The following is an 18,755-nucleotide window of genomic DNA, read 5'->3' as shown; positions in this document are numbered from 1 at the left end:
ATGGTGTGATTGTGGCTGGAGGAAATCCTGAGAACCACAGGGTGAGAGGGAATGGAAACGACACCGCGGTGCATCACACATCGTCTTCTTCAGCGCAGCTTAGTGACACAAATTTGATAATATTGTCATGGAAAAGAGAAATGTTGTGTATACTGACTCTGTGTGTGCATGAGACTGAGTGCTGAGATTTCACGTGCACCCTGAAAGGAAGCTGATGTATTCAGATGCACTGTTCTACACTGTTTGTGTCATTCCATCACAGATACTGTGTTATCTGCACGCCTGTTTTTGTGTTTGACTGGTTTTCCAAGATAGTGTTTGTTTGCAAGCAAGATAAATTAAGATTAAGATTAAGATTGCAAAACTATTCAATTGATTTTCCATTTTTTGACATTTTAGTGCATTTTTGAGATATTAACCTTGCAGGCATGTGAGTGGTAATATCTATGAACAGATGAAAGTTGGTGTAAACCTGGATAATAACTGGCCTTTAAAATAAAATAAAAAAATGTATCCAGCTACATCTGTTCCATCTGTGAACGACATGTCTCTGATCTCAATATGCAACATGGTGAGAAAGTGGTTGATCAGCCTTGGTGGAGGTTTGTGCTCTGAGAGTGTCCATCTAGTTTTCTGTTGCCACTTTTCTCTCTCTCTCTCTCTCTCTCCTGATTTAATTTTCATAACAATCCAACCTAAATGACTTGAAAGGCTTCACCTTGCATCAACATCACACTTTTGGGTTTTCTGGTCCTAACGTTCTTGTCCCAGCTGTGTACTGTCATCAGGGGTCGATTCCAAAGACAGGCTATGATGTGAAACGACTACTTGATCCCTCTAGAGACTTCACCCCACCAGCAGCTTCCTCCAGTGGATGACACCAAAATAAAATCTTTATTGGGCGTCTCTGTCTTTACACCCCCCCCCCCTCTCTTACATACCATGCATCTGTGGAACAGAGGAATGACTCTTGTGGACTCCGTCTTTGTGAGGAATTTGCCTGGGTGCAGATTCGATTTTCAGGAATCTGCAATGTCAATGACACTTTAGGCGGTTGCGTTAAACAGCAGGGCATGGTTTATGTGTCTGTTTGTGTGTGTCTGTGTGTGTGTGTGTGTGTCTGTGAGAGAGAGATCGGCTTGCTTTGTAAAGCCACTCGCCTGCTGCATTTCCCCTGAGCCTGTGACTCATTAATCAAATATTCATACATCCCCTGTAAATACATGAAGAACATTCAGCCCTCAGAGCGCTCGGTGCCCCCCAGCACAAATGCTCTTTCATGTTTCTGACAAGAAAAATCCCCAAATGTGTCATCCCCCTCTCTTCACCTCCCTCCTGTCCATCCCACCCTTCCTCTTCCTCTCCATCCTCCAACGCTGAAGAATGCCACCGCTCCTTTTTCTCCTGCATACTTGATTTTCCCGCTTCGTCCACACAGCCGGTCGGCCGTCCACAAAAAGAAAAAACAAAAAAACATAGACGAACACACAGATCAGACGGGGGGGATCTAAATGATGCCTTTATGCTCTTTGCCATTGCTTTTCCATGGTAGAGAACAGATGAAGAATTCTTCTTCCTCTTCTGCCCATCCATCCATCCTCACCCTTGCCCTGGCTCCCGCCCAGAGAGGACAGTTCCCCCCTTTTAAAAAGCACGGCTCATCATAATACAAGAATTTGTATTGTACGGGAAAACAGTCCGGCACAGCTCGAACTAAGGGGGCAACAGATAGATTATCCATGGCAACAGAGCTTAGCACACAAGGATATTTTCTTTTCCTCACAGAGGAACACAATTGCTGCCAGTGTCACCGGGTCACATTTTTTCCGGTCCCTGGTTAATGGGCTGTAGAGATGGTTAGCACGTACGATTAGTTTTAATCTACTACATTTGACTGGGAGAGAAAGGGATTGAATACATTTCAGCACACGACTGTGGTTTGTCTCGAGCAGAGGGAAAGAGGCAAACTGGGGTTTACTTCTTCTTCAGGACACGATAGAAGAAATCTCATAGAGAAAGTCAAGTATTTTACTTTATTCCATTTTTTTTCCAACCCGTGGTTTGAACAAAAAGAACAACATTAAATTGCAGAAATTTATTTAGCAAGGTTATCTCAAAGAAACTAAATGCAGGTGTTGTGATGGAGGAAAACACATGAGAAAGATTCAACAGTTGGACAACTTGATGAACTAAAGTGCATGTTTTTTCGTACCCAAACATATATTCAAGTCTGCATCTTCACTTCTATTTCATATTCAGTACAGTTGTTCTAAAAGTGTTTTGTAAAATCTGCAATAGATCGTCAAAAGAAAGAAGAAACACAAAATGAAATGTTAGACAAAATGCTTTGAAATAATCGACCAAATGGTTTCAGTTCTACAAAAAATACAAATAATAATAATGACTGGAAGAAATTTATCGTATTTCTTCCTTTACTGCAATTCCCTGAAACTGAGGCTCAGAATATTCATGATTTTATTGAAATGTTCTGTGTATACAGTACATCTAACCCATCCTGTTGTAAAGGTTAATTGATAACAGGCAGTGCTTAGTGAGGTGCAGCACCAAACATCATCACCTCCACCTCCACCTCCTTTTCCACCGTCTGGTCACTTTCACGGCAGCGGCACGACTCAGTCAACATGAAGACCAGCGGGACGAGAACACAGTCTTATTATCAGATTATTGCTAAGAGACAGAATGAGTGTGAACAAAAGAAACGACACATCGAGGTGCTCGTGTGGCTGAGGTTTTTCAGGTGGGTGAAATGTATTAGAGGAGAAGTTGTTAAGATACTTTGTCTCCAGAGATGTATTCATTAAGGTTCTTCCTCGACGTCAGGACCCTGCTGACATCTACACTTGATAATCTCTGTCTACAGGTGAAGTACTTCATAAACCTTTAAAAAGTTAGACAACGCTGCTGCATGAATTCAGAAAGCATGTTAACATGGGAGTGCTGAACTACAAATACAAATAACGGTGCTGAAAGAATACGGGTTCACCTAAATGCTGTTATTTCCTGGATGAGTTTATCAAAATGTTGGGTGATTAAATTCAACACCGTGTTCCAGACAAATTACTCCGTGCACTCATGTTACTGGACAACCAGTTAAACCACATTTTGGTCTAAAAGTGCCCAGCAACAAAGTTTCCAGGACGAATTAGGAAACCAAATGCCGAATGAAGTTTAAAAGGAGTTTTTGAAAAATAACATCAGTGTCACAACGGACGTGGCAGTTTGCACCTTACGAGGAGGAAGTTCCCCGTCGGTAGAGTCTTTTAAACCCGTCCTGTCAGAGCAGCACAAAGTCCCCGGCGGTGGTGACCGTCCTGCTCGGGTCACGGATGAAGGGCCACTCTCTCTTCTCCGGGGTCAGGCCCGCCGACAGGTCGTAATCTCGGCCGTGACCTTGCACGAACGTGAACGCCGGGTATTTCTCCTTGGCTGACGGCTGCAGCACCTGGAACAAACAATTGACCCGTGTTTCAGTGGAAGCGCCGGTGCTCAGGCCATACTTTGCATTTCACAGCGGTTTGCATTGAATTTGAACAGAGAAGTATATTCTCTGTCAGGCTGCGACTGGGTTGATTCTAATGCATGGAAATAGAGTCCTCTAAGCAGAGGCAGTATAAGCTTGAGGAGACTGGTTTACAACGTGGAGCCAATATGCTGAGTGGCAGGCGAGTGAGTCAGATTCATGGCTAAATGGTGCCACCTACTGGTCAGCTTGTTATACTGTCATTTGCCTTTGCACAAAACAGAATTAATACCCAGGAGATAGAATTTGTGATATGACTAATAAATTAGTTTAGTCGATGGGGTGATATTTTCAGCATCCTGTGTTCAAGCAGCACCCCCCCCCACCTTAGACAGCTCCTGGCTGATCCTCTCGTAGTCCTGGACGCTTCTCGAGTAGAAACCGATGGTGCAGCTCGGGTCCATCTTGCTGAAAGGCATCTTCTTTGGCGAGGGGCAGTGATACGACTGGACACAAAGAGACGGAACGCATGTGAAGGAATCCATCAAGCTGAAGGGGGGGAACACTGGGACATGTGGTGCACACACACACTCCATGGCAGCGTCAACACAAAACAAGTTGTATTCTGCATCATTTGATGAATGAAATCCTATTTATCTGCTGTCACAGCGTCGATAAATTCCCAACTGTGCTGCATGTCATATTGTATACAACGCCACGGAAAAGCATAAAACAAAGTTGCCGTACATTTGCTATGTGCTGATTTTTATGTATGGCTGCTGAAATATTCAGGCTACCTGATCCTGTATTTGCCGTATTTCTCTTAAGTGGCAGCTTCACACATCTGAGCAGCAAATAAATCAGCGCATAGGGACTCGGTAATTGGGCCGAGGGCTGCTTTAAGATTCATACCCTTAAGTACTAACAGAAACTATTAAATTCACATTACTGAGGCCCCAGTCAGCTCGTCTGTGTAATTTCACATTACCTGCAGAGGGAAATCGCTGGTGCTGACATCCACAAAAGACTGACAGTAATGAGGGTCCATGTAAATCAAGCTGTCATCTGCAAGGACAAAACAAAAGACAAGTTATTCAAAAACATCGGATTATTACAAAAACGCGCCTCTCTCCAATTTCTATGCAGAGTAGCTCAAAGTCACCAGCTCGGCCCAGTGTTGGGCTTGTATGCGTCAAATATGCCTCCCAGAAGGTTGTTGCTTTTTAATATCCACCAGGGTGGATTAAATTCCGCATAATCAAATGCATTTGTACAAGCACATTCCTTACCGGGGGCAAAAAAAAAAGAGGTTGTCATTTAATTTTTGGTTGGTGGGAATTACTTTTACAAACACGCAATTATAGTCGATGATTTGCATGTGATGAATGCGGCGCGGAGCCGAGCCCTGGCAGGGAGAATGTATTGCTTGTCATTTAGACATCATCCACCACTGTGTTTCAAATTGGTAAAATGTAAATGTGTAAATATTGACTGCCAAGATGTACAACTGAAGGTTCCTCCTGGCTCCTGAAGGTGATGAAGAGTGGCTCACTTTGGGGCCAGATGAAATTTAATGCATGCCTCCTATGGAAATCAATTACAGCTTACAACTTGGGAGGTTTACTTGTGATGAATGGGCGAGGCGCTGACGGGTCACAGAGAATAAAGTAAGCCCTGCTTCACTCGCCCCCTCAGTCTGCACTCCTCTCCGTTTTCCTCACGCAAACACGAATACATTAACTTACTTTGTCTCGTCATGTAAGAAGGGTATATTATGCAAAATAATGTGCTGCTCGCTCTCTGTGTGTCTTTCTCTGTTTTCCATTACGCTCACACTCACCTTGAAATCCTACAAAGTAGCAGGCCTGTTTGGGCTTCCCTCCGATGATGCCTATACAGTACTCCAGGCTCAGTATGCTCTAAATGAAGAAGGACAGAGAAACATATAACGTACATGATAGAAAACACTTTCATTTTATTTCCACACATACTATATATCAGTGTCTATAAAACAGATATATTTATATTCTGTTCTTCCCCCTATTTTCTTAAATATGTTTACGTACAAATAAAACCATGGCATTAAAATAAAACAGATTTCTAAAAACGACATGTTAACCTCACCTTTGCAAAGTCAAAATACTCAGGGTTGGTCTTCTCCCCCCCCAGCCTCACAGGGATGAGGATGATGACCGCCCGGTCGTCCGGTGGCGTGGAGGCAGACGCTGGCCGGTCGCTCTGCAGCGGAGGAGGAGGGTCGGCCGCCGGCTCGGCAGAGGGCTGCCCTGCTGCTGCTGCCCCGTGGCTATCAACCACATCCCCACTGTACACTATGGAGGATCAATAATGCAAAGGTAGGATGGAGGTCATATTGTCTGTGTCCGTCCCCCCCTCGTCAATTCATCAGACATGTTGTCTGTGCATCAGCCTCGGGGGGGATCAGTTGTGTAGCATTCCTGTTTTGGGGGCTTAGTTAAATACGAGAATCCTGTCTTTTGTAGTTCCTCTTTCCTATTTTTTCTGCAAACAATTGTCAAAATACATACATATTATATCCACATGCCGTTAATACTTTGTTATATGTCTCACAATTAATCGATGAACCATTAAATGTCTAAAGTGTCACAAAAAGTGTAAAATATCACGTTTTTATGTTGCTTGTTTTGTCTTATCAACGATTATAACATAATTCGAATAACCTTCATATAAACAGGGAAAAGCAACAAATTTTCACATTTGTAGAAGCAGGTAACGGCAAATATTTAGCATTCTTTCTAACTGACTGTAAATAAATGACTTTAATCATCAATAATTGACTGAATTTCTGAAAATAAATTTGTTGTCAATAAAATTGTCTGACAATGAAGCTGTTGATTGACCTTTAACTAAATTCTGAAATGCACATCATCTATGTCTCTGTGGTGCACAAGTTTAAGTCACTACAATTTTCCCACTGATATCCGAGCTGCAACACACCAAGACGCTCGCTCTCACACCAGCTAACGTCTGCTCTGGCCCTCGAGAAGACAAACGTGAATCACAACACAGATCATTGCAGTTAAGAGGAGGCTGGAGCGCGTGGTCGTAGATTTGGAACGGAACGTGTTTGTTGGGGAACAGGCGCTTGTGACACGGCTCTCAGCCGCTCCACAGAGAGTTAGTGGAGAGAGAGAAGGGTCAGTTGCATTGTGTCCAGTTTCCTGTTTTATCATCATCAGGCTCATCTTTCATACCTGTGCAGTCCTGGGAGACATAGGCAGTTATACCCGCCAAGCCAGGGTCCATCGCCTCCTCGACAGCTTTCCTAAGAGAGAGGGCGAGGAAGAGGAAGAGAGGGAAAAGAGAGAGAGTGAGCGAAGGACAGAGATTCTGGAGATTAAACTTCTTCTACTGATATTGCCACTGTTATTAATGATAGTAACAATTAGTGTCAGATTAGTGCATCTCCTTAAAGACATATTTTTGAATAAGTTGCTGTTTATATTCCAAGGAGGTTATGTTTTCACCTGTTTGTTTATTAGTTGGTTTCTCTTAAGCAAGATTAAACTAAACCACTAGACAGGTTATCAGGAATCTTGGTGTAAGGATGAGGTCTGGGTCCGGGAGGAACTCATAAAATGTTGCTGCCCATTTTGTGAGATTGGGAATTTTCGTATATATTTCTCAAAGAGCATATCATATTAAAGTGTTATATGTGATTAAATACAGAATTGAGGTGGATGAGAGTCACATGTCACAAGTGTAATTCCCCTCAGATCAAACTTTTTACACCTACTTGAGTATGTGGGCCACCACAGCAGGTCCATACCAGTCCCCTGCCTGTTTCCCCATGGACAGGCCTGAGCGGACCAGCCTGTGGAGGCCCAGCTGAGCCGAGGGGCTGTCCCCGAACCAGGACACCAGTGTGCGGTGGTACATCTCTTTCAGGTGTGCATCTGCCTCCTCTGCAGATCCCAGGGCCTGAGGCATGTGTTTTAACCCGGGATCCGAGGGCCCTTGGGAACCTTGTAGAGAAGCCTCCAGAGAGGCCACCAGACGTTTGGCTGCGGTGGAGGTCCACGTCTCTGCGTCCAAGGGCTGGAGGTTCAGCGCCGCCGACCAGGTCCAGTCTATGAGGAAGAAAAATGATCCATATTTTAGAGGAACATAATATGGACTAAATGGACAGTATTTACACTTTATAGATCTTTTCCAGTCTTATCGACCACTCAAAGCGCTTTACAGTAAAAGTGGCTTTCACTCATTCATGCACATCCATACAGCTCTTCTATACTATCACTTTTACTGTCACACACCATTCATACGCCGCCAGCAGCACTTTGAGGTTCAGTATCTTCTCTAAGGACGCTGCGGAATATAGACCGGAGGAGTCTGGATCAAGCCACCGACCATCTGGTTATTGGACAACCCTCTCTACCTCCTGAGGTGCTGAGATAAAACTCTACACTTCTAGAAATGAGATCCAACTGTTACAATAGACTCAAAACTACTGTAAAATGACAATACATATAATAAAAATCTAATTTGGGAGAACAGAATCCCTGATATTCGCAATGGAAAATAAAAAAAGGCACCAATTTGACCAGGAATCCATGCGTCTGCTTTCTGAGCCTCATTCAACACATCAAAGTTTCCTTTCCAGCGTCATAAAAAGAAGAAAAAGTCTTTCAGAACTTGTGAAATTAAAAGTTTTTCCTTAAACAGACGGAGCCCTGCATGCTTCTGTAACAGAATAAGTGTAATTCTGTCCAATTATAAGTTTTGAGTGTCCCACTATTTCACTTTAACGCCGCCTTAGCGTTACAAACAGGAGGGGATCCAGAGGCGGAGAGAGTGGGAGGAGCCCCGGCTATAAAACGATCCAGAATAGAGTCTAAGTCATTAACAAAATGACCTTGATCCAAAGTGAATCAAAGTGAAATTGATCAATAAATAACCTTAAGTGGCAATTAGTCACTTTATAGAGAAATATTTCATCAGTGACATATTATAGATTTGACAGAAGAACAAGTTTTAAATATTGTTTTCTGAATGACTGCATTAAACCGGCACTGTCGTGTCATTACGCCGACTCATAAAGCCGAGGACACTTCAGAGACTATAGATCTGAGATATGAGGGATTCACTCATTGTGAATGGTTTGCATCAACGGAATTAAACTTTCTAGTGAGAAAACTCAAAACTCGGAGAAAAATCTGTCTTCCTGCTCCTTAATCGGCCTTATCCATTTTCATGGGACTAAATTAGGTCTTTAGCTGATGATTGGAAGTGTCCCCTCAGAGCTGCAGGGAATGGGCAGAGTCCAAATATCAGCTGCGTTGGCTCCTTCCTTTCATCATCAAAGACACTTTAACAGTTGCTGTTGGACGAGAGTTTTGAGATTCTTATGTCCTTTTTCAAAACCTTAAGTTCCAGCTTGTCTGACTATTCAAATCACAGAGCTTCCAGCCCAAAGCCACTTTCTGAAGCCTGTCGCTTTAGAGCCGGGATAAACCTTTCACAGACATATGTGTACAATATATATAAGTTTATGTATTATATATCTGGCTATTTTATAGTTTATTTTTCTTTATAGATTTATATATGTGTGTATATGTGTATATATATATATAGAGGCTGATATGTGGGTATTGGAATTGCTCTATGCCTTTATATCAATATTGGAAACCCACAAAAGTCCATATTGATCGGAAATCTACTTAGATCAGGGATTCCAGCAAGTATATAAATAAGTAAATATGTTTTTCTGTCTCAGATTGTTTGGTTTAAATGATTTTCTATGGATGTAATGTATCAACAATGTTTCTAGAAATGAGATGAATATTTGGCGGTTCATTGCCCGCCACATTGGACAGTGTCGGGGTCCAGACCTCCACGACTTAACTGCCACAACTGTGACTGTGAACTGTGAGAGATCTTATTTCACTTTTGGAACTTTTCTTTGTTTTGGGCCTTAGATCACTCATCACTGTGATGTGGTTTTCACTGTAACTCGGGTGTGGTCCCATCATCTCACCCACCTCTGCCCAAGAAGTGCAGAATCAGAGCCTGAGCCAGCATCATCTGCCCGGCCCTCAGCATGCAGCCCCAGCCACAGTCGGAGGTCAGGGCGGAGCCGGGCAGGGGAGGGAACTCCTCCCTGTAGGTCAGCCACACTCGAGACGCAAAGTCCTTCCGGAAAGCTTCAGCGTTCCCCATGACGCAGTCGTCATTGGAGGCTTCATAGCAGGCGTCTGTGAGACCGTCGTCATCTGAGGTACACAAAAGATCGTGGGGTCAAATTTTTATCTTGTGGATGATGTGGACAACCATGTATTATTATTCAAACACAAAATGCAGGTAAACAAGTTGAGACTAAACCAGTTGGTCAACAGGATAAAGTGCTGGTAATGATTTCACTGTCTTTCTTGCTGCTGTCGGACTGTACAACCAGCACTTACTTATTGTAACTTCAAACCGTTCAATTCATACTTTCTGTGCAATTTCAACATATATGTGAAATGTTTTAGATTCAGTTCACTTTGCATATAAAATTGTGTCTGAATTACAAGTTTACTACTTTTTACTGAGAATTCTTATGATTCGCTTTGCTGCTACGTACATGTGTGGTTTAGTGTGTGTGTGTGTGTGTAATGTACCTTCAGCCTTGAAATGGTAAAATTTTCCCAGAAGGAGCACTGGGGAATTTCTACTGAATGAGGTCTTTGATTTCAGAGCCCAACCTGAAACACACAATAAAAAAACAAATTAAAAGACAAAGACAAACAACTGCACTAATTATTAACTCGGGTGTAATTTCACATATTGACATGTAGAAGGTTATGAATAACAGTTCAGTTATCCTCTGGAAAACGTTTGTTTTGTGTCCTATTAAAATGAAAAATTGTTTAAACTAAGCCAAAAAACTGTCAATGTAACCTCAAACTTTTTTCTGTGCAAACTCAATATTTTTCCACGTGCATCCCTTTTTGCATTGTGTATTATTATTATTTTCATATTTTCTTATGTTTATATTGCATGTTTACTTGTTAGTGGTACTTGAGTGTCCTTGTTGCTGCAGTGACATGACAAATGTCCCCATTGTTGGATTAATAAAAGATTAGCTTATCTTATTATGGTGTTATTGAAGGACGAAAACAGTCTGAATAGGAATGCTGTATTTACACACCGACTCCATAATAGCCATAATTCACTCAATGTTCTGGCTTGGTCAAAAGATTCCTGCCCACTACAGTCTCCTGTTTCCTTCTGTTACATTAAACTTGTTTTTCAGGTGAACAGAAACAGCAGATTATGTGTGAGCTGAATCAATGCACACAAACTCAATGTGGACAGTGTGACAAAGAACTATTTTAAGGTCTGACTCAACAGCAGTAGGTTCTTGTATCACTGAACTCTAGCGCTTTTTTTTAATTTGTGCCGATTCCTTGTTGGTACCTCTGCGTTTTTATTGTTCAAACTCTTCTCTGCAGGTTTCAAAAAGTAAATATTAAGGCTTTTTAAAAACCTTTTAAAGACCACGATGAATAAAATGTAAGACCTATAAAACAGATGTGACAGAACATCAGAGTCCTTAGTAGCCTGAAATGAACTTTAACATAATTAGGACCTAAGCATTTAAGCCCTAGTACCGGTTTAGACTTCCTGTTTTACTTTTTAAGACCGTGTGAAACCCCTTGGAATTAGGGTCAAGGTGAAGATAAAAAAATGATGAGGTTTTGAGAGTATAATGGAAATTTTACAAGAAGGAACTTGTAAAATTAGGAAAATAAAGTCATATTTTCACATTAAATATTACGAGATGTTTTTCTCGTAATATTATGACAGTATTCTTGACATCTTTCTTTTTTTAATTTCTTCAACATGGCTCTAATATTTCATTGTACATCATAGTATATTTTCAAATATAGGTGATTAAGAGATTAAGTAAATTGATTGGTCAACACATAACTACAGTGATGCATGAGAGCATTAGAGACAAGGTGGAGAAGGAGAGGACAGCAGCATGGCTGTGTGTGTTTGTGTGTGAGTGTGTGTGTACTGTGTTTTTGGAAAGCGTTTCTGTGTGTAAGTATGTGTGTGTGTGTGTGTGTTGGCCTCAAGCTAAGTACTTACTGTACTTCACATTGTTCCAGGCCGACAAGAACTTTGTCTTCAATTTTTCCGCCTCGTCGCTCCCTTTATTCTCCATTTGGACCAGAAAGAGATGAGACCCATTCCCCCACTGCACACTACAACACACACACAGACACACACACACACACACACACACAGTAAAGTGTGAGAAGCAGCATCACCTCACAATCACAACCCAGCACTTTAAATCACACACCCCCTTCACCTGTGTTTATCTGCTCCAGATGCGTGCCCCCCCTCTCCCAGTCGCACAGCTGTTTCCCAGTTCAAACCTCACATGGTGGGACACTGGTCATGTCACACAGGTTCGATTCCCAGTGGTCCGCTCCTCTCCGCTGTAACACTGACCCGCTCCGTCCATTCGGGTTCAGGCTCTGAGGAAGTGGAAGAGCCGGGTCAGCTGATCTCTATGTGTTTCCGCCCGGAAGTGGGTGGGATCGGTTTATACACCAGTGTAGCTGAGGAGGGCGGCGCTTGGGAAGATTCCCGTGTCTCAAGGGAACATCCCGCCTGCTTGGTTGTTTCTTGGATTAAAACAAGCGCTCCGTGTTGGGTTAGGATTAGAACAGAGGCTCTGACACGTCCGTCACTTCCATCACTTCACTTTTCAGAATCATTCACTTGACTTGTCATAAATCTGCAGGATGTGACGTGTGTAATATTCAGGATTCAGTTAAAGTACAATAAAATACACAAAAAGGACAGAAAGTACTCAAATAAACACACACACAGATAAATATAGACAACAATACCAATGTTTCTACAACTGGATGAGAAGTGTGTAGTGTTAAACATGCAAATATTTGTAATATATAAAAGCAACATGATTTGAAATGTCTTTGATTTGGCAAATGCATTTATACATTATATTTATTGTGAAACGTCCATGTTGATGGTCAACTAAAATCCAGTGCATCTATTTATCTGTAAATAACCTATTATGGCGAAATCAAACATCATAAAGGACATTTCCAGTTAAAGTGCAGATCAGATGTACTTTTGGCATTGGTGTGCATTTCTCTGTGTGTGTGTATTTCCGTGCACAGTCCTCTCAGCTCCTGATAACAGTAACAACACATGTTGTTGAATAAAGCTTAAACTAAACACCTTTTTCTTATTGAATTAAGTACATACATGAGAATTACAGATGTTGTGTTGTCATGCTGGGATTATTAAAGTAATCACTGCACAGGGGGGAAACTAATATGCCTGTAAATCGCAGAATACAAAAGATGGAGAGTAAGAAGAAACAATTAAAGAGTAACGTACGAATAAGTTGCAACTAATTATGGTGTTTTTAATCAAGAGCACTAAAGACAATTACCATGGAATTTGGGAAATTATTCACTGAAGATTAACATGGCTCTGGACTGAGGATAACAGTCATTTAGGCTAAAAATATAATGTAAATTATGCCATTCCTACTCAAATATGAATGTTGAGGCTTCTGAACACTTGGATGACACCACAGGAGCAGAATGGAGGCTTTTCCCCATGTTGTTTGTTTACGTTTCATTTTGAGGTGAACTATCCCTTTAAATTTGTCCAGCTCGGTACAGTGCGGTATTACCGTAACTACAGCGCGCAGGAGCTTTTCCACTGGGTGTGTTCGTCTGCGCATCACCACTGTCATTACGGTAAAACGCTCCCATTCTCCCAGGTCCTGCGGTCGCAGTGGAAGCCGGAGCCAGTCCGCCTCCTGCCCGGGAATCCACAGCTCATCCGCGGCCACTGCCATGGCGGAACGCCGCGCCTTCGCCCAGAAAATCAGCAGGTAAACACACCCGAGTTCCCCGGGAGCGAGCTCGCGGAAAACACACACCCTCCGGGAGCCCCCCCCCCACCCATCGGACCACCGGGGGAGGGGAGCCCCGGAGAGGGAGGGCAGGCCCCGGCCGCCGCTAGCAGAGCCTGCCCTCCCTCTCCGGAGCTAGCTGCCTGTTAGCTCCGGAGCTAGCCTCCCGCTAGCCACAGCGGCGGGGATGCTGGTGACCCTCCCCGGGCAGAACAACACCGGGACACCCACCCAGCGACGGGACGTGGTGTGGTTAAACCCCCCCCTCCTCCATCACCCTGCTCATGGAGGCTCCATGTTGTGAACCACTACCCGCAAACAAAGGCTCGTTCCCCGCAGTGGAAACCGTTATTCTCTGGGAGCAGCTAGTCGGCTACGGTCGCTAGCGATGGGAGCAGCAGCAGCAGCTAGGTGCTAGTGGGAGAGATGGGACTGAACTTTGTGCTGTTGTTGTGTTGTTTGTATTCACACAGCAGTGAGACACACACACACATGTCTGAGATAAACCATCAGCTGCTGTCAAACATCGATGATGATAGAATCCCCCCCCCCCCCACCACCACCACCCCGCCCCTCAGACAGATTAAAGTAATCTCTCCAACAAAGGGCTTTGTGCTGCCTGTCAAATGCCATCACCCCAGCTGATGGAGAGATACAAAGATGGATGGAGGGGTAGAAAAGATGCTGTTTCACACACACCATCACTATCACTGTGTGTTTATATACATGTGTGTGTTTGTGTGTTTTAGTTCCTGCTGATCACTTAAATCACAGTTACTCCAGTAGATATTAACCCCAAAACCAGTGATGTTTACCTTCTTGTACCTGGAGGAAGATGAGGATGAGGATGAGGAGACCACTTGTTCCACATGGGGAAACTTGATTATTGTTCATGTAGTCGAGCTCAAGTTTCTTCAGCTACAGGTTGAAAGTTTGGACAAGGTGATCTCAGAAGTCATAGTTTAGATTTTGAAGTTTTAGCTTCTACTTGGGAAAACTAGAAAACTATTTTTTCAAGGCTTTGCACATCGACCTAGTTGAATATTATCCTCTTTCATACTAGGATTGGGGATCTGTTATAGACCAGTGTCTGTAACCGTAGTTTAGAGGCTCATTATGGTGATAAAGAGTCATAGTTTGGATTTTGAAGCTTTATGCAGCTACACGGGAAAAGTTGCTTATTACAGAGTCGTTGCACATTTACTCCGCTGATTTCTGTTTTGGGTTGGATTGTTAATGTGTCTTAAAAGTTCCTAGGAGTCATAATTTGGATTTTGACGTCTTTGCTTCTACATGTGAAAACTAGACTGTTTTTTAAGGCTTTGCAAATTTACTTAGTTAAGTATTTTCCTCTTTCATTCTAGGATTGGTGATCTGTTTAAGCCCAGATCCTGTAAATGTAGTTTAGAGGCTCGTCAAGTTAAGTTTAAGGAGTCAAAGTTTGGATTTTTTTGCCACTTGTAAAAAACTAGTTTATGACAAAGACCTTGAACATCTACTACATTGATTGACCCCTTCATGTCAGGATTTGTAATCTGCTTGAGCCCAGTTTCTTTATATACAGGTTAAAGTTAATCATAAGGATATATTTTGGATTTTAAAATATTTGCTGCTATGGAAAAACTAGTTTATCACAATCACATCTACTTGTAAATTTCCCCCTCTTATTCTACGATTTATAATCTGGTTGAGCCAAGTTTCTTTAACATATATCACAACCACATTCAGTTATTGGAATTTAATATGATTTGTCTGTACTTGACATGCCCTCGTTGCAGGTCATTCAGACAGGATGATTCATGTGTGATCACTGGAGTCAACTTCTAAACTTACAGATGGCCCAATGACACCACACATATCTCAACATAAAATGTCACTTTTTACCATAAACTCAAGATTTACCCTAAAGATGAGGCAGTCATTTTCTAAAATAGCCTCATTATCGCTGACTTTTGGTCAAAGTTTACATTGCTGATATTAATTCAGCAGCAAACAAACACTTTAATTGTAAATGCTCAGATGTTCCTTCAAGTTAGTTTATGTTGCATGCTGCAGCAAATTTAGTGACCAAGATAGGAAACAGCTTTCGCCCCCAGAGATCCAAATAGTGAATAGTTTTCATATGTCATGAGAACCAGTTGTTGGAGTTGTTGTTCTTCTTACCATGTTGAAGTGATCGCCATCAGAGCTGTGTGTTTATTCCTCTGTGCACTGACCTGTGCTAAGTTAAGGTCTGTTAAGAGGCATCGGGGGGGGGACTGTGGTATGTGTTTGTCAGATCAGCGCTTCTGTCTTTCTCCAGCAGTGACAGCACGGTCCTGCACTGGATCTACACACTACAGTACATCATCATGTTTAGCTTGAGCTGGCAGGTTGGACCAAGCAGCTTTCATACAAACATCCTGCCTCCGGTTGATTTGCTTGACCCAGGTTTTGTGTAGTCTTGTCTCACCTGTTTGTGTTACCGCATATTTATGACGCAGCACAGATGAGCCACTATCGCGTCAGTGGATAAACCAGACCCAGGTTGAGACTGTTTTCAATGATCTCACTGACTGAATCATACATAATCCTTCCTCTCCACTTATTATTGTGATGTTGCTTTCAGGATGGAGTTATTGATTATGAGGAAAACCGACTGACAAAACTGCGAATAGTAACCTTGGATCGAGTCGTTTGTGCTTTGTCATTTATCCTTGCGTCTAATTTGTCATTTGTTTGTGTCACATTGTGCGACTTGCAGCGTTTGTTGTTTTGTTCAAGGTAAAAAGTCTCTGAGTGGTCCGGGTGCTTACTGTGATTTAAAGGACCTGTGCACGTGTGTGGCTTCAGCAGCGGTTGAACACCAAGAGTTTTGTGCTGACCACCAGGGTCCAAGGGTTTTTATTAGTTTCTTTTTTTTCTCTGTCTGGGTGTAATATATGATTCTGTCCGAGGCGACGCTTGAACATTATGAGCAGAGACACAAAGAAAATCATAAAAGGACAAGAAGTGTAATTCTCGTTGGAAGTTAGGCTCGTCTTTAACAGCTCGAGGTATCTCAGGATAAATCTGCAATGGGATAAATGCTGAAATTAAACTAAAGGGTGAAATTAACTTAAAAGCTTTTCATTTAGTTTCAAATTCTCCAGATTACAAAACGGGTCGTACAAATAATCTGTATTGCAAACGTGTTTATATACTCCCACTCATATCTGAAATATGATTTTTTTTCTGATACTGACACGGAAGCATTTTCTTACTTTTGCAGTTAACATGTTAAATCTAAGCTGCTTGACTACCTACCAGAGTTTATCATGACCAAAGACTAAAACATCTGTCGGCTCTTTATTACATAAACTTTGGTTCTCCTGTCCAATTTGTGGAAATATTGTGATATCATTGTGTTGTTTATTCCCCTGATATTTACACTCTTAATTACAAACAAGCCGGCCATCCCTTCTCAGTGGATCGTTCATTACTTAGACTGTTGATATTGACTGTGTTAATTGACTGTGTGTCTCCACTTTTTGCAGGACTGTGGCAGCAGAGGTCAGGAAGCAGATCGCCGGCCAGTATGGAGGTTCCCCACAGCTCCTCAAAAACCTCAATGTTGGGACCACAACAAGCAACACAGTGAGTCGTCGATCATAGGGATCAGTGCTGGAATGAATTGGTTTCGCTGCAGCTAAATTTATTCAAATTAAATGGCTGTCTGTTTTGGAAACAAACATTATGCAATAACCGATGATGTCTTGAGGCAAAGAAACTGAACGTCATGTTATTCTGAAAACAAGAATGTCCTGTGCGCTATGATTTTGGGTTTTCAGCCACCGCCCACAAAGTGTGAGACTGTGGACTGTAGTTTCATGAATGACTTGGTTCGTTTGGTCAACAGTAGCTTTAAATGCAGTTAAATCAAATACAAACCTTAGACCAGGGTGTTTCTGTCAAGTTTGTGGTTATTTAACCGTCTGCACAACAGTTGAGAGATAAACCAGTTAATTAGCCGAGCCAACACATCCAGTGTCTGCTGTGTTTCTAGGTTTTCTAGTGTTTGAGCTCAGACACTGTTTGTTAAAGGGGGAATGACACTTGACCAGCAAATACAATTAGGCTGCAGTTGACTTTTAATTAAATTGTGAAAGGTATTTGTGTCAAATTCCTCAAGAGGGCGAGAGAGTGAGGAAGAAGGACGAACAAACTGAGACTTAAACTAAAGCTGCTGAATAAAGATTCCTCCTGGGTTCATCACTTTAGAAGAAGACAAAGACGCATTCAAGTGTTTGGGTCTGGGCTTGAAGTAACACACTTGCTAATCTGTTTAATACTTGCATCACCTAATTGAGGGCATTTTAAATCACAGATGTGTCCTTCCCCTAAATTGATTTAGCTGTTCAGAATTAAAGATGATCCAATAATTGCTCTCTTGACATAAATAACATAAACAATTCCTGATTCATAGAATGGATATAATTGGCATTCACTCTTGTTTCAAATGACTCTGCAGTAGAAACAGGTTTTTACCGCTCCTCGGCGTTGATAGGCAGTGATGGAAGCACGACACCCAGCTGAGCGCACTTATTAACTTTACTTTATAACTTTTATTTGACAGGGACGTGCATATTAATAACCTTTCTGGAAATATGCCGGATTGGCCACAGAGGCTAATTTTCCTCTGTAGTCCCTGGAGAGGCAATACAAGTGCAGACATTAAGAATAAAAGCATTGAAAATACAAACAACTATAAAAGTGGTGAAAAATAAAGATACAAAAACAGTGCCTGCCTCACATACAGACAAAGCAACAGCTCTTAAAATACACAGGAGGAACAGTATGAGACAACAATTAACAGCTAGGAAGAAAACACAATATTCTTCTAAGGCCTGGTGATGTGTGAACACACTGACAAGCAGAGAACATGTTGACATGCATATAAATAATAATAATAAACCAGGCTCTTGATGTGCAGGAGAAGTAATGGTAGATGGCAGTTTCTTCTTCTTTATTTTGGCAGTCTAGACGCTGAAGCTGCAGCTTTTCTGGCGTTATGATGTGCATAAAAAATAAATCCAAAATAGTTTCAGGCACTGATGAGTTTGAAGGAGGGACTGAAGTAAATAATACAATAATGGACTTTGCCCATTCCTCTCTTTTCTCCCTCAGGTTCCCCTCACAGAGGCGGTGGAGCCGGTGGATTTTGAGGAGTACCTCATCACCCACCCGCCCCTCGTTGAGTCCGGCCCCCTGAGAGATCTGATCGAGTTCCCCCCCGATGACATCGAGGTCACCTACACACCCAGGGAGTGTCGCACTGTGGCACAAGCCGTTCCTGAGGAAGGGTAAGAACGCTGGGTGGTGGAA

At 42.3% G+C, this 18,755-nt stretch overlaps 2 protein-coding genes across 3 annotated transcripts in view; one reads left to right on the top strand and one right to left on the bottom strand.

The window, feature by feature from the left end:
* Positions 1–2,059: 2,059 nt before the first annotated feature.
* Positions 2,060–11,978, bottom strand: atg4c (autophagy related 4C, cysteine peptidase). The gene is made up of 11 exons (XM_061078168.1): positions 11,823–11,978; positions 11,597–11,712; positions 10,120–10,203; positions 9,502–9,732; positions 7,257–7,590; positions 6,715–6,785; positions 5,606–5,811; positions 5,322–5,400; positions 4,470–4,546; positions 3,868–3,987; positions 2,060–3,463 (listed from the first exon to the last, which is right to left on the bottom strand). Exons 2-11 carry the CDS (start codon positions 11,670–11,672, stop codon positions 3,296–3,298), a joined length of 1,446 nt encoding a protein of 481 aa, XP_060934151.1. The 5' UTR covers positions 11,673–11,712; positions 11,823–11,978; the 3' UTR covers positions 2,060–3,295.
* A 1,320-nt stretch (positions 11,979–13,298) lies between these two features.
* Positions 13,299–18,755, top strand: part of dock7 (dedicator of cytokinesis 7) — a 44,011-nt gene continuing 38,554 nt past the window's right edge. For both annotated transcript variants that reach the window (XM_061078204.1, XM_061078203.1), the window contains exons 1-3: positions 13,299–13,391; positions 16,928–17,027; positions 18,558–18,733. In XM_061078204.1, coding sequence (XP_060934187.1) covers positions 13,354–13,391; positions 16,928–17,027; positions 18,558–18,733 — 314 coding nt within the window. In that variant the 5' untranslated portion in view covers positions 13,299–13,353. The remainder of the gene's footprint in view (positions 13,392–16,927; positions 17,028–18,557; positions 18,734–18,755) is intronic.

This window comes from Limanda limanda, chromosome 9 (assembly GCF_963576545.1).
Source record: "Limanda limanda chromosome 9, fLimLim1.1, whole genome shotgun sequence".
Taxonomy (NCBI): Eukaryota; Metazoa; Chordata; class Actinopteri; order Pleuronectiformes; family Pleuronectidae; genus Limanda; species Limanda limanda.
Note: the sequence above shows the minus strand (reverse complement) of the source record. Positions and strands in the feature narration are given on the sequence as shown.